At 40.7% G+C, this 19,555-nt stretch overlaps 1 protein-coding gene across 1 annotated transcript; it reads left to right on the forward strand.

Moving 5' to 3' along the window:
* Positions 1-6,221: 6,221 nt before the first annotated feature.
* On the forward strand, positions 6,222-19,296 carry CD40LG (CD40 ligand). Its single transcript, XM_019714663.3, has 5 exons — positions 6,222-6,468; positions 8,323-8,454; positions 13,346-13,400; positions 15,313-15,375; positions 18,096-19,296. Exons 1-5 carry the CDS (start codon positions 6,313-6,315, stop codon positions 18,470-18,472), a joined length of 783 nt encoding a protein of 260 aa, XP_019570222.1. The 5' UTR covers positions 6,222-6,312; the 3' UTR covers positions 18,473-19,296.
* Positions 19,297-19,555: the final 259 nt, after the last annotated feature.

Below are 19,555 nucleotides of genomic sequence, written 5' to 3' on the forward strand. Positions count from 1 at the left end.
TAGTCGATAATATAATAACTGCATGGAGACAGATGATTACTAAACTTATCGTGGTGATCACATCATAAGGTATATAAATGTTGAACCACTATATTTTACACCTGAAACTAATATAATACTGTATGCCAACTATACTTTAATTTGAAAAAAATAAAGACCTAATACCTGAAACCAGGCCAACACTCCAAACATCCTTGTCCCCAATCACATTCATCTATGCTGGAAATAATTATCCCCACTCCCCTCCTACCTTACTCCTCCTAAGCCTTTGGAACATCAGAGTGAATGTAACCAACTAGAAAACTGCCACAGAATGAAAAGGGGTAAAAGACTCTAGACTAGAAAAGCCAAGGACAGTAATGGACATTGAATGTTGGGATATGTCAGTGGAGTGTTAGAAGTCAAGATACAATGTTATGGCTGGCATTTTTGCTTGTAGGGAGTCTTCCTTGATAGTCTTTCTGTTCCACCCCACCCCACCCCCGATTGGGTAGGTACTCCTCCTTAATGTTCCCACAATATTCTGTGTTCACCTCTACTGTGGCACTTTTCATATTGTTTTATGGTTGTCTGCTGGTGTATTGGTTGGCTTCTCTAGACTGGGAGCCCCTGTCAAGGTAGGGACGGACGATCAGCTTTATCTTTGTATCTCCAGAATTCAGATCAGAATCTGGCCCATAGCAGGCATTCAGTGAGTGTTGATTTGAGCAAATGAGTTAACTGAAAGAAATGTCTCCTTACCAATCTACCCAACAAGTGTAGCATCCTGGATGGAGGCACAAGAGATCGTACCATCTCCGGCTTTCTGCTCCAGACTTACATGGAGAATCCCACATGGTGCAACCAAAGTCCTCAAGGCCATATAGGACTTTGTATTGGAAGCTTTGAAATGCAATGCCTGGCTTTGAAGACGGTGTATAACACAAATAATTTACTATACATTGATTGAACTAATGGAAAATAAACAATAGCTTTTAAATTATCTTTGAGTGTGATGTGTTTACATGTGTAACATGTTGACTGGGCAATGTTAAAAATATGTAATTTTTAGTCTTCTAGATCTCACAGAAAGATCTAAAGAGAAACTTTAAAAAATGAGTAAGTATAGGGTTATCTGTTGCAGCATTGTTTAATATCATACGATAGGAAACAACCTAAATGTTCATTAGTATGGGATAGGTTAAATACATTATAGTATGCCTTTCATATATTGGAATACTATGCAGTTAAAAAAAATAAAGAAGAACTTTGCTGACATAAAATAATCTCCAAGATATATTGTTAAATGAAAACAAGAAAGAAAGATGCAGAACAGTGTGTTGTATAGTACTGTGTATATAAAAAGAGTGAAAGAGAATATCTATGTATTTGTTTGAATGTGCATAAAAGCATCTTGAGATATACCTAAGAAACTGACAACATTGGTTGACCATGGAGAACTGGGAGGAAGAGGTGAAGGAAGACTACATTGCACACTTTTTTGTATCTCGTACATTTTTATCTATGTGAATGTGTTACTTAATCAAAGTAAATGTAAAAAGAATGAAACCACCATGGGAAACAAGAAAAGGTGACATCAATGTGAAATGAATTTTGAGGGATATGAGGAAGCAAGAAAGCCAATGCATTTGGACCAACAGAGAAATCAGAGCAGAAAACATGGCAATTCAAGAAACCAGAGGGAAGTGTGGGTTTTCCCAAGGATGAACCAATCTGAGTCATGAAGTGCAAAGAGCAAGGGTAGGCTGAGAGGCAATCGTTATGGTAACTCATTAGCTGCAGTGCAAACAGCTGGGACAGATGGACCTTTTTCTCCCTCTCTCCCTTCCCCCATGGATCCTTTGTCAGAAGCAATATTTGGCCTTTGCCCTCAGGCTAAAGTTGCCTGGAGAGGGCTCTAGGGCTCTGCTGAGACCTCCACAACCGATAGAAAAAAGAAAACAAAAGGAAAACCAGCATCAGTCAAGAGTGAAACCTCTATAGGGCTCCACCCCCAGAGAAAAGCCCTCCTTACTTTATCAGTTGTGTGGGGTCCCTGGTGTTCCTGCCTCTCTACCCACATAACCTAAAGGGAAAGCTGCCCGTTGATAGGCCCTACCCACTTAAATAGAACCCACAGTCAGCCCTCCCATTCCGGAGAGAGGTTTGTGGGGGAAATAGATCTACACAATTGCAGAGTAAACCTGTGCCCTCTACCCATTAAATCTAACATTGTTTTTCATTCATAAATATGACCAGACACAAACGTCATCAGACATTTGGGGAAAACTATCAGCATGAAAGAGAAGGACCAAACTAAACAAATTGAATTGACCCCAGAGAAAAGAGAGGTAATTAAAGGAACAGAGGAAAACTTAAATATATTCTGATCTGTATCACTAGAGAGGCCAGCCAGTGCTATTTTACCAGATTAAAATGTTTCACAACTTCCCTTTCTATCCCCTTAAAAGAAAATTAGTTATTTGGCAAAGATTTACTGATTCATTACAGCATCAGAAAGAAAGAATTCTGAGATTTTAAAAAAATGTCTCTTTTCTCTAGAAGCTTATGGTAGAGGAAATGTCCAGATGAGTTAATTATGATGTGATTTGGCAAATGCTAGGATAGACTAAGCCCAGAAGAGGATACCTTGTCAGCTGGGAGGGGATGCTTCACAGGCGGGGGGTGTCTCTTCAACATTAATAGATAAGCTAGGAGGGAGTCCACATGCTCATAGTGAACAGACTGAACAAGCACAACACATTTAGGGAAATAAACCTAGCTCGATACGGTTGATGCCCAGAGCTGAGCATGAGTGAGTTGCAAGGGATGAAGGCAGAAAGGTGGGCAGGGGTCAGATCATGTGCTTGCTAACAATGGACACACTGTCCTCTAGGAAAGGGTTCTTCAGGCCTGTTCAGGGAAAAGAGTCCTTGTGAGGCGCTTCGTAGAACAAACAAAATGCTGATATATTTAACTCTTTCATATGTACTGGAAATAATTTTCCTAGCAGAAACTATGACTGTTCTAGGTTATCAATAAAAAATCACAACCGCAAGCATATTCATTCACATCAAAAACAAGCTGTTGAAGTATGATCCATTGGTTTTTGAGTTTTTCCCTTGATTCTTATTTGCTGCAGATTAATCACCAGCTAGAAGAAAAGCAGTAGTAGAAAACGGTGACAGAGATTTAAAAAAAATTTGTGTAAGAAAAACTGAAAATTGAAACAATTCAATCCATTAACTTAATTCTTTCTGTTAACTAAGAAAAAGATGGTCAATATTTGACTTTGGCTACAGGCCCTTTGAAGTACTCTATAGATCTACAAATTTCTTGGTGATTAATTTTAAAATCACTTCTAACTGAAGATTTTTAAAGGGGATCCAACACCAGGGCCAGGCCACTCCTTATTGGGGGAGAAACAGGGAGGGGAGGTCTTGATAAAAAGAATGCCTGAGACAGAATCAGAAATCAGAAAATAGAGCTAGAGTTTGGAAGCTGGAAATGTAGCTAATTGTTGCATCAAGCTAGAGGACCAGGCAGAAGAAGAATGGGAGAGAGAGGAGGCTTCAAGAATTGAAGTATAAGCAAGTAATTCTGGAATCCCATTCACGTTGAACATGTCAGGGCACTCTGTCAATCTGCTTCCCTGGGTCTGGTGCAGATTCTGAGGAGTCAAATCAGGTTAGATAATATATTCAGCTATACGATTTAGAATTAACATTCTGCTGGAATTATGGAGGATGGATGGGGTGGGGCAGAAAGGAAGCAAGGAGATAAATTAGGAGAGTACAATCCGGTAATCTAGGAGGGGATGTAGGCCTGGACTAAGATGTTGGCAGGGGGTTGGAAAGAAGTGGTGGCAATCAGGAAGCTTTGGGTTGGAAGAAGCCACTGGGATTGGGTAATAATCTGGGCAAGAGAGAGGGAGAAATCATGGATAACTCCCAGGTCTCTGACCTGGACAATTAGGTGGGTCTAAGAGTACCATTGACTGAGATAGGGAGACACTTGAGGAAGAACAGATCTGGGTTGGAAGTGGAGTGGGGGAGATGAATTAAGTTTTGAATATGCCAAATGAGGTGGTTTTGGGATATTCAAGTAGCGATATTCAGAGGTAGCTATACTTACAAATCTGAACTTCAGGCTACAATTAAAGATTTGGGATTTGTCACAATGAAGGTGATAGTGAAAACTATGAATGTTGATGGGACTTATCCAGGAAAACATGTAGGAGAAGAGAAGAGGAGAGAGGGAACGTCAGAGTAGGGAAAAGAAGAGAGGAGAGGGATGGAGAGGAAGGACAGGAGAACGAGGATAGGGAATACCAAAGTTTCAAGAGACAAAAAAAAAAAAAAAAAAGGGAATCCATGAAGAAGTTTTCTGGAAGGCAAGAGGGAAGACTTTTTCAGAAGGATGACAACAGAATAATAGGTCAACAGACTAACAGAAATGTCACTAAAAATGAACTCTAGAAAGAATTTGGCCAAAACCATTGAACTAATAATGGTGGAAGTAGTTTCAGGGGAATATTGTGGGTGAAAGTCAGACTGCAGGAGGTTGGAGATCAGGAAGTTGTGGCAGGGAGACAGGACAACTCTTTCTTGAAATTAGTCACATGAACACATCCTGACATTGTCTGCATCTCTGTGGTCCCTTCAGCTGAACTTTGCAGGGTTCTTGCAGCTCTGACATTCTGTAATTGTATGAAACTGGCCTTGAAGAAGTCCTCGAGCCCATTTTGCCTCTCGTGATAATTTTCCTTCAGTGGAACAAAGGTTACTTGTCTAAGAACCAAAGCCTCTGACTTGACTGATCAAAGTTTATCACGTGCATTGAAGCCACCTACTTGGCAGATGTAGTGAAAAGCTACACAGATCTGAGCCCAGGACAGGATGCTGGGGTGTGGGCGGGGAAGAGAGCAGGTGCTAACTCTACAGATAGCATGCCTATCAGAGCATTTGGTAACAGTTCCTATTTGTCTCTCAAAACAATTTTGTAGGAATTACCAAAGAAATCTTATCAGCTTTCTAGACCAGGTTGGGAGTTAGGGTAGGGATTTCCACAGCTGGTTTTATTTCCAAGACAATCTGATAAGACCATGCAAAAGCCATTCAGAAATGCGTAATCCTACACACCTCAATGATTCTATTTGTTATCAAAACTTTGGGTGCTTTTAATGTTACTGCCCTTTGTGTTTTACTAGTATGTAAGGAGTTGGCAATTATTTGGAAAATTTATATCTTAGGCTAAATAAACTCCAGACAAATTCAGGATGAGAGTTGTTTGTCTTTTGCTTAACACATTTCAGAGATTTTTCATGCACAATGTTTTTTGATCATTACAACAACATACAGGATAAACAAAGCAGGTACAACTGACCCCTTTGGATATCAAGAAACTGAGGGCTAGAGAGGCAAAGTGATTTGCTTGAGGTCCATAGCAATTTATTGGTAGAGCTAGGACTAGAATTCAGGTCTCTTAACTGCAGCATATTTTCCCTATTCTGAACAGTTACATCGGCATCAGAAATTATCTGATGGACTGGAACAGTATAGACAGGCAATTGGGGTAAGTCAAGCTAATATTGCTATGCTAACCTCAATAGAAGAGTTTTGGCCTGATTTCTCTTAAGATCCTACTTCTCTTGGCCTTTGAGAAATTTTTTCTCTTGAATTATCTTTCCAGCTAAATTTTATTTAATAATTGTCAGCACTCTCCTTTGCTTTATGCCATGTAGACTTGAAAAGCTGCCAGGATGTTTTTGGGTTTAAATATTAAAGAAGTTTTGAGAAGCAATTAGCTAGTGACACACCAGTCATACAATTCATACAATCAATTCAAACTTTTGTTGACATTTGTTTCTTTCCCCATATACCAGGTTCCCGCTTTACATTAGTAAGAATGAAATTGAAATAAGTCTATTGCTGGTGGATTAATTTGTCACTTTCCTTGAAACTGGTGAACCCAAAAAGTTACCCAGCTATAGGAAAATACTGCCATTGTCTGTTAAGAAGTCTATGACATTTCAAGGCAAGAATGAATGTATGGAAGAAGAGACTTGTTTCTTCTTTACTAACAAAAGGGAAAGCCTGGAAGTGAACGATATGGGTATAATTTAAAAAAAAAAGAAAGAGAGAAAGAAAAAAAAAACCTTTACGTAACTTTTTGCTGGGAGAGAAGACTACGAAGCACATTTTCCAGGAAGTGTGGGCTGCAACGATTGTGCGCTCTTAACTAATCCTGAGTAAGGTGGCCACTTTGACAGTCTTCTCATGCTGCCTCTGCCACCTTCTCGGGCAGAAGATATTATTTCAACTCTAACACAGCATGATCGAAACATACAGTCAACCTTCTCCCCGATCTGTGGCCAGTGGACCACCCGTCAGTATGAAAATTTTTATGTATTTACTGACCGTTTTTCTTATCACTCAGATGATTGGGTCAGCACTTTTTGCTGTATATCTTCACAGAAGACTGGACAAGGTAAGAGGAACCATGACCTTCTATTAACTAAATTTGGGGTCCTTGTTGATTTATGGGTTGGTTGGTTTTAGTTCTCCCCAAATGATGGACAGTGGTAGGTACGCAAATAGATAAACGGTCTTGCAGCATGATGTTTGTTGTCTTGAAACAACTAGTTAGTGAAGTCCCCTGTTCTTGTCTCTGGTCAAGAGTTTGGGCTCTGGAGTCAGACTGCCTGCATTCAAATCTTGACTCTGCCCACTAATAGTTCTGTGATCCTAAGCAAGTTATTTTACATTTCTATGCCTTAGTTTCCACATCTGAGAAATGGGAATTATAATGGTAACCACCACATAGATTAAATGAATTAAGCCTTGAAACAAATTTAGAACAGAGCCTGGCACAAAGTAAGCACTATGAAGGCATTAGCTATAATTACTTGCTAAAGTTTTGCTTAAGAAGTTATTATTTTTTTTTACCGTGGAGACAACTTTGTAAAAAATTTTCAGCTGGAGAAGGAGAACATCAGTTTGATCTGAAATGTCATAGTGCTTCCCATTAGCATAGATATGGATAAATCCCAGAATTTGCAGTCTTTTAGTAAGAGTGGCATTCTTTGTATAATTCTCCAAGTGTTCAAGCTGACCAGTTTCCCTCTCAGGTGTTTTACATTCTTAAATAGTTGGACTTACAGGAACAAAGAATAGAGTAACTTAGTAGTTTGTTTTGTATTCTTAGGAAGAGATAACCATTAAGGTTTATCCTGTTCTGATGTATTTACCCACTTTTACTGATGGGTGATATTGGCTGTGTTGACAAAACATCAATCATAGATGAAAAGGAGAGATTTGATCAATTATCTGATCATTCCTAAAAGTTTCAGTGTGGGAATTGTGGGTATACAGTATCTGGAGACTGCATTTTTCTCAGGGATCTTTGAGTGTCTTCAATTGGGATGCCAACCTAGAATTAAGGCCATGAGCTTTACCAACAGGATAAGTGGAGCAATGATAGTTGAGGCAATTCACTATGTTGCTCAAATTTTAAGTATCACTGCTGAGAAAATGGGGAGGGGGTGTTCTGGGTGTGTGTGTGTGTGGGGGGCATGGTGGGCTCTGCCTGGACATAAGCTTAGCCTCTACCCATATTGACTAGGGTAGACTCAAATTTACCATAGCATTTAGGTGTGTTCTTAATGACAGTGAAAACCGCCAGCTAACTGCATCTTGCTTTGAATCCAAAATTTTAATCTTAAAAGAAGAAAACAGCACAGAATTAGTTGATTATACAAGTGAGTTCTATACATTTAATTATTCTACGACATTGGGAAATAAAATTGTTTGTAACTTTGGAAATGAAAGATTATTTCTTTAAAAACGCAAATGTTTTCCACAAATACTCAAGTTAAAAAGAGAGAGATGTAATTAGAACTTGAGTTAATTGGCATCCATTGCAAATTAACTTCTATTTATAAAGCAATGCGTCACAAACACTAAAATGAAGTGGACAAATTAGCTCAGCAGAAAACTATTTTATAGACTGTTTATAATGAGCAATCATTATTGAAGCAATGGGAAATACGACAATTATAGAATGTTAATAACTGCAACGTACACTTTGTAATGAAATTGTATTAGAATATCTGTGATTTCTACCTAGGGTTTCAGATACTATGGCATTTTAATTACTGGCTTTTGTAGAGTTTTAAACTGCTAATGCCAAATATCAATAATCCAGTATAACTCTTTATTCCCCATTTATATCTGCCAAGTCTGCCTGTTGTTGAAGCCATGGAAGTGAATGCAGCGGCACACATCATTAGCTGCATTCTCCTTCAGAAATACATTTCTCATGTCCCTGTTATTTCACAAATAGATAGAAGATGAAAGGAATCTTCATGAAGACTTTGTGTTCATGAAAATGATACAAAGGTGCAACAAAGGAGAGAGGTCCTTATCCTTACTGAACTGTGAGGAAATTAGAAGCCAGTTTGAAGCCTTCGTCAAGGTAAGGAGTAGGTAAAGGTATGATTGAAAAGTTTTAGTACTTCTGCTAGATCGGAAACCTGACAGTGTAAAAGTTTAAACTTGTGCTATACAGAGGGTGCCAAAAAATGTATACACATTTTAAGAAAGAAAAACTGTATTAAAATGGTAATACTTAATATATACCGATAACAAAAGATGAACACAAGTCATGTTTGACATCTGCAAGTACAAGAGATGCTCAGAGTGGTTACCATCAGTGTCCAGACACTTCTGATGATGGTGAACTACTGCTTGAGCAACGTTGACCAAAGTGTCCAATTGTGTACATTTTTTTTTTGGCACTCCTGGTATATACATACATAGGTATGTGTATTTATAAAAAATAAAAAAAAGCAAAAATGAAGCCAAAATCCTATGTTAAAAGGGAATGGAAAGTTTGGAGTGTGCACATAGGAATGTTCTTGACCATAACGAGGAAAATGCACACTCTGAAAGGCACCTTCACACATACACATGAGCTCGTACCTGCAGCTGCCTCTGGGAAAAGTATAAAGTACACCAAGTTTGTTTTTTGCATTTTTTTCTTTCCATCCAAATCTTGATGCCTTCTCAATTGTGGACCCCTGGCCTGGTCCCCATTTCCCAGGGAAGCAATACCCATTGACCACTGCAGTGTCAGCAGGCCACGGGCTAAGGTACTGCCTTTCCTGGGAGTAGTAGGGACTTCTGAAGACTGATACATCCGATCATATGAAGGATGGAATTTCATGTGCCATGAAAGTGAGATCTTTTCCTTTTATTGTGAGGAGAGGTATAGGGAGTGGGTGATGGACCTTCTCAGTACTGCTCAAACCAGACCCCATATAATACCACTTGCTCATGAAGTCAGTTTACTCTAGGGCCAATCAATACCTGAGGCAGAGATAGTTTGAAGCCTTCTAGCCCAACAGACTGGTACCCAGCATGTAGTAATATAATAGGTACCTAAAACAAGAATTTTGAGAACATTTACTTGAGGATGCCCCTACAACATTAATTCCATCATCATAGACAAGGGGTCTAGGGGCTCTTTCTCCTGAAGCAGAACCTTAAGCAGTCTGTCTATGTGTTTCCTTCTCAGAACACCGCTGGCTCTCAGCTCATTTGGGGGTCACGAATAGAAGGCTGTACTCCACGTTGAGGGCAGTTCTGTGGGTATTTGGATGAACCAAGAGGAGTTAGTTCTCACATATGGATTATGTGTGATTTAACCCGGGAGTGAAGAGCTTAAGATCTTATTTCTGAGCTTATTCCTGTCTTATACTGTCCCCGATGTATAATTTAATCAAGTAGGGAAGACTCTAAGACCTTACTCCTGAGTCACCTACGGGAATCAGAACGCAGCTCAAATCTACTGCTGGTTTTTAGGTTTTTTATGCTAATCTGAGTTTTAGATGAAGACTACTAACTCTGTTTGCAAGGTTTGGAGATGATTTGAGTTTCTCTGGTTCTTTGAGGCTTCTGGCCAGTATTACAGGGTGTTGGGAGGTGTTGCAAATTTAAATGTGAATAAAGCCACTTTCAGAACCATGGTTAGTAATCCAAATAGTATATATAATGTGCTTGGTTGTGTGACTTGGGCAAATGACTTCACCTGTCTACCCCTCAGTTTTCTCATCTATAAAATGAGAGGGTTGAGATTATCTGTTAGGGCACTACCAACTCCAACATTCTGTAATTATGTGATCAGGCTTCAGTTCTCTTCAATGGCAGTGAGAGTGACTGTTAATTTTTCCCTCCCTCTCTCTTTCTTACCGAGAGTTTTACAGTTGAACTGCCAATTCATCATGGCTTTATTTCAGGTCAGATATGTAAAGCTTCCCAGATCAGCTACCCAGGATAGGAATAAGGACAACAGCTGATTTGGCTTCTCTGTTTATGCTTGCATGAAAAAAAGTGACAGCTCCAAAGTTTCTTATTCTAAAAAGGCAAACCTTCTCAGGCATGTCACCTGGGGCTCCTTACATGCGACAGAGGAAGCCCCTTGCCTCTACTGCAGCAGGGGTGGCATCCTAATCAATGTCCTCTGTACTTATGATATGTACAATGGTGAGACACAAAGTCCTCCAGCTACTCAGTCCTCTTCCAATGACTGAACCCTTTCCCAATATCCATCCCCCCAAATTCCTCATCCTAAAACAATATTTTTAACTTAAACAAAACTTTTTTATTTACTTTAAGTGTGTTTTTCTAGGACCCATCAGCTCCAAGTCAAGTAGTTGTTTCACCCTAGTTGTGGAGGGCGCAGCTCACAGTGGCCCATGGAGGGATCGAACCGGCAACCTTGTTGTTAAGAGCACTGCGCTCTAACCAACTGAGCTAACCGGCCGCCCCTATTTTAAACTTTTTTACCTAACAGGCTAACTACATAATAACCTCAAATTGGACTTTTATATTCTTAGCTAACATTAGCAGGCTTTCTTTCTGGGTCATAGTCTGATTGGTTCAGAGCAACCTAAAGTTTGAAATTTAGGCGCTCTGAATCATTGGAAGAGGTCTTACAAATCATCAGATCTAATTATTAACCCAGAACTTCAGTCTTCTCCCCACAGTCCCTACCAAGTGGTCTCCCAATCTCTGTTTGAACACTTACAATGATTCTAATGAAAAGGAACTCACTATCTCCTAAGGCAGGTAACACCAAGCCGTCACTTTGAGGGGAAGATGGGATTCAGGCATTAGGTTAGGGTAAGTGGAGGCAGCATTGTGAATGGTGTCATTTCACATTAAAACTTACTACCCACCCCACCCCCTGCTAGAATGATCAGTTCCATGATTGTCTGCCCATCAGTGCTGAGGTGTCTTGGCTAGGGTCAAAGCATTTCCTTTCAAGTTAAAGTAAACCTGTCCATTCCTGCCACATAGAGTTTCCACTGACAGAGAAATCACTAATCCCAGATTTTCTTTTTTTTTTTTTTAAGATTTTATTGGGGAAGGGGAACAGGACTTTATTGGGGAACAATGGTCAAATTGTTGTCCTTTCAATCTTAGTTGTGGGGGGTTCTGTTCAGCTTCAAGTTGTTGTTCTTTCAGTCTTAGTTGTGGAGGGCGCAGCTCAGCTCCAGGTCCAGTTGCCGTTGCTAGTTGCAGGGGGCACAGCCCACCATCCCTTGCGGGAGTCGAACCGGCAACCATGTGGTTGAGAGGACAGGCTCCAGCCAACTGAGCCATCCGGGAGCTCAGCGGCAGCTCAGCTCAAGGTGCCGTGTTCAATCTTAGTTGCAGGGGGCAGAGCCCACCATCCCTTGCTGGACTCGAGGAATTGAACTGGCAACCTTGTGGTTGAGAGCCCACTGGCCCATGTGGGAATCGAACCGGCAGCCTTCAGAGTTAGGAGCACGGGGCTCTAACCACCTGAGCCACCGGGCCAGCCCCCCAGATTTTCTGAAAGTCAACTTTAAAAAGTCTTTCAGTTGGGTTGGGGAGTAAAGCAAGAAAAAAAAAAAAAAGGCTCTGAGGAGTGTGGCTAGGGGAAGTTCACGGAAAGGCAAGGCTGGGTGCATAAAAGACAAACTTTGCTGACTTCACGTTTTCATCTTGGCTAAACCCCTGACACCAATGCAACCACCTAGCCTGAAAGTATCTCAACCTCGATCATCACACTCCATTTTTTTGAAAAGACACTAAATACTCATTTGTTTACTTGTTATCTCACAAACATTTTCCTGTTGCCGCACTTTTACAGTGCCACCCTTCTGCTCAAGTGGAAAGTTGAGGCTCTGCAGCCCATGTGAGCGTTTCGAGGCGCAGGTTCCCCTTTAGGCTCTGTGACTTACACCCTCACATCTGACAACTGAGCTGAATCTACAAGAAGACACTCAACAGTAACAACACTAATTTCTTCTATGGGAGGAATGAAAAGGAAGGGCCTTATAGAAACTTGATTCCAGTAATGGGAAGGAACATAAGACTTCGATTATCAAAAGATGTGCAAATACTACTGTCTTCCTCCTTTGTGTTCAGAGTAGAGGCAGATGGTGTGAGTTAAGCCCAGCCTCTGAATGTGATCTCATAGTTTTGACTCTTGCCTTCAGCCTCAGATTCCTCGGGTGACCTCATGACAGCCAGTTAAGTCCTCCAGGCCTTTTATTCAGTACCTTTAAAATGACAGCAGTAGCCTTTATTACTTTCTGACCTGGTGGATGGCAGTCTGTTAGCTTCTTAAAGTACTGTCTAGCCTTTCTTCAGTTGCTAAGTGAGAAGAAACTCCTGAAAAAGTGTTGCATTTGCCTTTGAACATCAGCAGCATTGGGAGATTATCTGTGTTTCCTGTATGCTGATTATTATAAATAAATACAGGCCACACAAGAGCACACAGCCAGCAACTAGAAACTCTCCTCAGCCCATTGAAAGGGACAACAAAATAAGAAACGTCTAAGGGTTTTTTCATAGTTTGGGATTTCTTCCCAAGATCAAACTTACTCTTACCATTTCCTAAGAGATTTCAGACCAATTTCATTCTAATAGATACATACCGTGCTTTATGTTTAATAATAGTCAATATACCAAGTCCCAGGGTAGAATCATCTCCTTGTTCAGCATCATTTCTCAATACCTGTCAAAGCCAGGGAGGTTGGGGTCATAGAGTGAGTATTGCTGCCTCTGGTCTGGAGAGAGTGCTAGGATGGAGATAATAAAGCCCAGATTCTGCTTCTAGCTATATCCCTGGGCTTTTGGGGCTGTCAGGTCATCTGACTGAGCTATGGGCTCCCAATCGGTATGATGGAATTAATGACGGGATCTGAGTCTACGTGATAATCTTCACAAGAACCAGGCAACAGAGTGAGGATGGATGCCAAATGAATGATACCTCTAAGCCCCCACAGCAGAGTTCCTGTCAAAATGACCTTTTGCAATGATTCTTATTTCAGGATATAATGGGAAACGAAGTGAAGGAGAAAGAAAAAAACTTTCAAATGCAAAAAGGTAGGTTGCTATTTACCAATTTCTGTGAACACTTAAAAACTAAAAGGAAGCTTTATTATATTGAATAACCCAATGTTGAATCAGAGAACTTTTAGCCCTGGAAATAAAACAAGAACACAACTGGCAAATTTATACTTCTGCTGCCTGTGATTTGGAAAGGCTTTATATATACATATTTATGGGTAGGACCGGGTTCCTTTAATGCTGACAATACCAAGTATGAAGACATTCCGTTATTTTTAATACTTCAACCAAAGCAACTACATAGCCTAGTACCATCTACAGAGGATAAGATGATAAGAAAGTCATCATTTGATAGCAGCTGCATTCATTGCTCAGTTATAACACTTTTTCATGGGGAACCCCAGTGGAGCCTCTGGGATCAGGGAGTGAGTCAGTGCGACAATGTTCTATTCTTTGCCCTTTTCCTGATTTCAGATCATCTCGAACATCTCAGGGTTGGAAGAGGTCTTGATGGTTCTCAAATCCAGCACAATGCCCACAGCACAAATCTCCTTCACAACACTGACCAACTGGTCTCTGATCAAAAATGCCTACACACCTTCTATGTTATAAAGCAGCCTGGTCCATCTTTGAATAGCTCTAATAATTACAATAAATTTCCTCTACTACATGAGAAAAGTCTTTTCTCCTCATGAATTGAAATTTGTTCCTGTAATTTTCACTCACTGGACTCGATTCTGTTCTTTGGGACCATATGAAACAAAGTATAATTCTTTTTCTACACAGCAGCTGTACAGATGTTGAAAACAGCAATCATCATCCCTGAGCCTTTTCTTCTCCAGGCTAAGTCTCCCCAGCGTCTTCCACTGTTCCTTTTATGACCCTTTACAGGGCCTTTCCTCTCCTAGTTAGCTCCCTTTCTGGACAACTCCCTAACTTTCCCTACTCCTTTTAGAATGTAGCAACCCAAACCAAACACAGTAATGCCGGGAGTGATCTGAGCAGCTGAGCATGGGAAAGATGAAGTGTTGGTAGATGGGTGTTTTTATCACAACGTCAGTGAAAATTATGCTATGGGTTTTGTAAAGTTAACACACACACAAAATACATATAGACATACATACAGGGATATAGACACTGTTTTCTGAGGCAAACGAAGTAGTCAGAGCTTGCTTTAACTATTGGTCTAGATGCAAAGGGTGATCTGATTTCCAAGAAGATTTTATCTTCAGAATGACTGTAAGATAGGTTGAGTGGTACCATGTTATCTGTTAATTACAGTGAAATTTGAGGAAACAGTTCATGTGGATGTTGCCTACCACTCTTCAGGAAAATGATAAACTTAACAAAACTGGTAATTTAGGTCATCCCATTTGACTCAATCTTTATAGAGCACCTACAAAGAATCCAGCACGAGATTCATTACTGGGCGGGGGGTGGGGGGGAAGAAACTTCCACATAGTCTTTGTACTTAGGAGATCAGCACATCAAATTAAGAAGCAAGCCTGTTACATGAGAAAAAATGAGAGATAGATACCAGAGGTTGGCCAATTGCTTGACCAAATCAGACACTATAAGGATCTTACTGCTAACTGTCCAGACATGACCTTGAGGCCCACTAAGATTCCCAAGGATGGAAGTGGTTCCTAAAAGCAAGATTCAAAACATGTTTAAGGAAGACTAGTATTTTCAGCCTGTGTCAATTTATGTAAAGCAGAGCTGAGTACTGAACAACTATTATAAGAATGGGTTCAGTGGAAACAGCCAATTCAATTGTTCAAATTTGAGGAACCGTTTCCCTCTGAGAAGGATTTCAGACCATTCTACCCTTCCTTTTACATATATTTAAGCACAGTCTCTATTACACAGCTATATGACTGGACCAAATAGTTCCATGGGAAATTTTGTATTACTTTAGCCTGACAGTTTGCTTTTGGTTTCATTTCAGGTGATCAGGAGCCTCAAATTGCAGCGCATGTCATAAGTGAGGCCAGTAGTAAAACAGCATCTGGTAAGTACAGAAGCACTGGGGCATCAGCCACCCAAGGGGGAAGGCTGGGATGTTGATGCAATGTGGCCTAGTGATTAGGCTCCTCTCTTCCTCTGGGGCTTAATTTACAAATCAACTATACACCTCTCATTTGCTTCTCCTTTGTCTTCAAAGTGAGCTCAAATGTACAGATGGGACTTGGAGGGACAAAAATATGTGGGAAGCAATCACAATGTTCTCATTATGTTCTTGCTCAATGGCTGATTCTAAATGATGAATTACTGGGTAGAGAGACCATTATTTTGACAACATAGAAGAGATGTCAAGTAGTGACCTCCTGACTGTAAGCATCCCTCATCCTAACCTCTCTTTGCTGTGTGTAAATAGGCCTCAGGGGGTATGTCCTGACATCTGTCAATCCCTATATGATTAACCCCAGCCTCACTGGGGCCAACCTTAGGGAAATTAAAGGTAAAATCATTCTGCAAAGATCAATAGGTGCCAGGACGTTAGATTTTCCAATGAAGTAACAACAAATGACATACTGTAATCTTTTCAACTCTGAATGATTTTATTTCCATGTACATTCTGCCATTATTCTAGCCCTTAGATCTTTTTTCCCCAAATCTGTACCTCCTGATAGCTGCTGCTGGAGAATGTGTCACATCTGATAAATGGATGGAAACACGCACACTAGCATAAAATCCCCCATATACATAAATGCAGCCTGAGAACATCATAGCAGCCTTTGAAAAATTCAGCATAGTGCTTCAGAATGGACTTCCAACCTGTGTGTGTGCGTGTGTGTGTGTGTGTGTGTGTGTGAAAGAGAGAGAGAGAGAGAGAGAGAGAGAGAGAGAGAGAGAGAGAGAGAGAGAAGATGTAAGACGTGATACAGCCTCATCTCTGAGGGGGGGCTTAGGCTTCTCAGTGGGTCATGGTATGGGAGTAAGAGCATTAAATAGAAAATTTTGAATACTGAGGTTCAAGAACCATGACTATCACTTGCTGGGTAGCCTTGGGCAAGTCCCTTTACCTACATAGCAGTTTCCTGCCTCACTTATTTCACAGAGTAACTCTGAGCATCAAATCAGCTATTGTAGAAGAAAGTTATACTGTCAAGTGCTGTACAAATGTAAGGTATCATTACTTAGCTTACTTCACTGTAGTTTAGATGTCAGAAGAGTGACATAAAGCCCTTCATTAATACCAACGATTGCCACAATATTTAATAATTCTGCCACGTACCCCTTTCTTAGAAAAGATACTATGGGAGAACATCACAACTATATTGGCATGTTTAGGGTGGCCATCCACATGACACCTTGTCATTAGATTGGATGACAGCAACAAAGACACTTCTTAGAAGAATAACTTCCCATTGCTCTTTGTCTACCTTGCCCTTGGATATATTTCATGATATTCAGATTCCACTAAAAGGCCCATGATTGATATTGGCCCTAGTATATTTTACAGTCTGCATCACAGAGGATCAGGTGGGAAGACAGTAACATTCCGCATCCCACCTCAATTCCAAACCTCTCATTCCTACCTGGTCATGCTGTTACAAATTTGACCTACATCCCACAGCAAAGACTAAAATTAGGGAAGGAATGACAAAAATAAACTTAGTGGACTAAAAGATTGGGAACCTGCACTTGTTTTCTCAATCAAGTGGTACAAAAGTGGAAATATCATATGAAGTGTCATTTCTGGAGTGGTCTGGAGAGCCAAGAAATGTCAGGTATTTGGGATGCCTTTCCTGTTACTAAAGGATGAGTCTTAACAGGTTGATAGGCCCAACACCGATAGGCCTAAGACCACCAAATAAGAATTTTTTTAAAAGCTCAGGGAAGCAAATGCATCAGTTCTTTCACTTCTCCCCACCCCCCACCCCCAGCAATCTAGCTCTCTATGGGAGCTGAGATTTAAAATTGGGTATACACACTACTTTGAACCCACTCAACATCTCAGCCGAGAAAATGGCACACTGTTGGTGGGTACTCCGGTTTAGCCACAAGAATACGGGTCCTTTCAAGTTGGTGGCACCCACTGCAATGGGAGATCAAAACACACAGTGAAATGACAGGTTTATTTTCATACTTCCTTGCCTAATTTTAGTCTTTGCTGTGGGAGGTAGGTCGGGTTTGCAACAGCATGATCAGGTAGGAAGAAATGGGGTCTTTCCTTTTCTCTGTGCTGAGGCAGAGCTAGGTGGACCAACAACATTTTGGCTTTGCAGAATTTAAGGAAAGGAAGAAATCAATGCTAATATTTGCAAGAATTTGCCTGAATATTTTGGTATGCATAATTATGATGTGGATTTTAAAATCATTCACGGTTTCTTAAGTTCAAGGGCATGTTAGCTTTAAGAACTCTAAAGGGACAACAAAACTCACTGGGCTCTGTTACTTTCATCTTCAAAAGTCTCTGAAATAGATTGTAATATTAGCCCCGTGTTGCAGATGAGAGGCTGAAATTCAGGGAGATTAAGTGACTTACACAAACTTGAGTAAAGCTTGGATTGGAACCCAGCTCCATCTGAGTGTAAAGCCCATACTGACCTATCATCCATAGCTTCTCCATAGACTCTGAAGGCTGGAAGGGTCGTTAAGAATCCCTGATGCCCAAAACTTCCATTCATATATTAAGCTAGTATCAACATTAAACTATATTTTCTTTTAGAATGTGAACCATGCTATGCTTCACCTCATCACAATTTTTTCCCCTCTCTATTACAGTTCTACAGTGGGCCCAAAAAGGATACTACACCATGAGCAACAACTTGGTAACCCTTGAAAATGGGAAACAGCTGGCCGTTAAAAGACAAGGACTCTATTATATCTATGCCCAAGTCACCTTTTGTTCCAATCGTGAAGCTTCAAGTCAAACTCCATTTATAGTCAGCCTCTGCCTGAGGTCCATGAGTGGATCTGAAAGAATCTTACTTAGAGCGGCAAATACCCACAGTTCTTCCAAACCTTGCGGGCAACAATCCATTCACTTGGGAGGAGTATTTGAATTGCAACCGGGTGCTTCGTTGTTTGTCAACGTGACTGATCCAAGCCAAGTGAGCCATGGGATTGGCTTCACGTCTTTTGGCTTACTCAAACTCTGAACAGTGTAACCTTGCAGGCTGCCACTGAGCTGACGCTGGCAGTCTTCATGATACAACAAAGCAGTTAAGACCACCCCCTGTTGAACTGCCTATTTATAACCCTATGATCCTCCTCATGGAGAACTATTTATTATACACCCCAAGGCATGTAGGGATGCAGTAAGTGAATTACAGGGTGGGTGAAATCCAAACAGGCCCTGTTCCATCAGTGCTTATATTCTGAAGCAGCAACCTGACTGATGCAGAATCCAGAGAGTCCTATGAAAAGACAAGGCCATTATGCAGAGATTGAATTCTGAGTAAACAGCAGATAATTAGCCAAGTTTAGTTTTGTTTTTTTTGCCAGCCATGTCTTTCAGTGGATAATGTATTTGATTTATCAGTGAAGATGCAGAATGGAAACAGGGAACCTCAGCTCACATCCAGTTATGGTTGATTCCGGGTCCCTGTGGCCCTGATGGAGGGGGCAGGCTCTAGAAAGTCTAATGCAGTGAAGAACTGAAAAATCCTGCTCCTCACCAGTCACCCTGACACACACTCATTCTCTCTCTCTCTCTCTCTCTCTCTTACACACACACACACACACACACACACACAGAGTCAGGCTGTTCTAATCAGTTGTCTTATTTCAACCCTGTCCCTATCTCCATCACTATAGACTTGGGGGGGAGCAGAGAGAGCAGCTCTGAGCCTGCCCACTCCTCAAGAACTGACTGTATTTAAAGGAAGTCTATTGTATCTACCTGTAGTCTCCATTGTTTCCAGAGTGAACTTGTCATTATCTTGTTATTTATTTTTTGAATAATAAAGATCCCTTAACATTATTGTTGTTATTTAGCACCTAAAGCCCTAGGCCAGGTTCGGGGAAATGGGAAAAGGAGTCATTTGGAGGGAATTTTCCCAACCTTTGTGATGTTTTCATAAATGTGGTTCCCAAGCCTGTTGCACCACAAAATATCTTGGCAACAGCACACTCCTTGGAAGTCTGTGATAGCCTTTGATGGATGACATGGTAGCTTATTCAGTGAAAAGCAATCTGGTCTTCCCAGCTTGCTGTGGAAAGTTTGCAGGGGATTGAAGAGA

Source organism: Rhinolophus sinicus, chromosome 18, assembly GCF_057876585.1.
Source record: "Rhinolophus sinicus isolate RSI-liver-muscle chromosome 18, RSI-T2T, whole genome shotgun sequence".
Lineage (NCBI taxonomy): Eukaryota > Metazoa > Chordata > Mammalia > Chiroptera > Rhinolophidae > Rhinolophus > Rhinolophus sinicus.

Coding starts and splice junctions, on each gene's coding strand:
- CD40LG (XM_019714663.3), top strand. CDS start 6,313: ATGATCGAAACATACAGTCAACCTTCTCCCCGATCTGTGGCCAGTGGA. Junction 8,455..13,345: donor AGTTTGAAGCCTTCGTCAAG/GTAAGGAGTAGG, acceptor TTCTTATTTCAG/GATATAATGGGAAACGAAGT. Junction 15,376..18,095: donor CAGTAGTAAAACAGCATCTG/GTAAGTACAGAA, acceptor TCTCTATTACAG/TTCTACAGTGGGCCCAAAAA.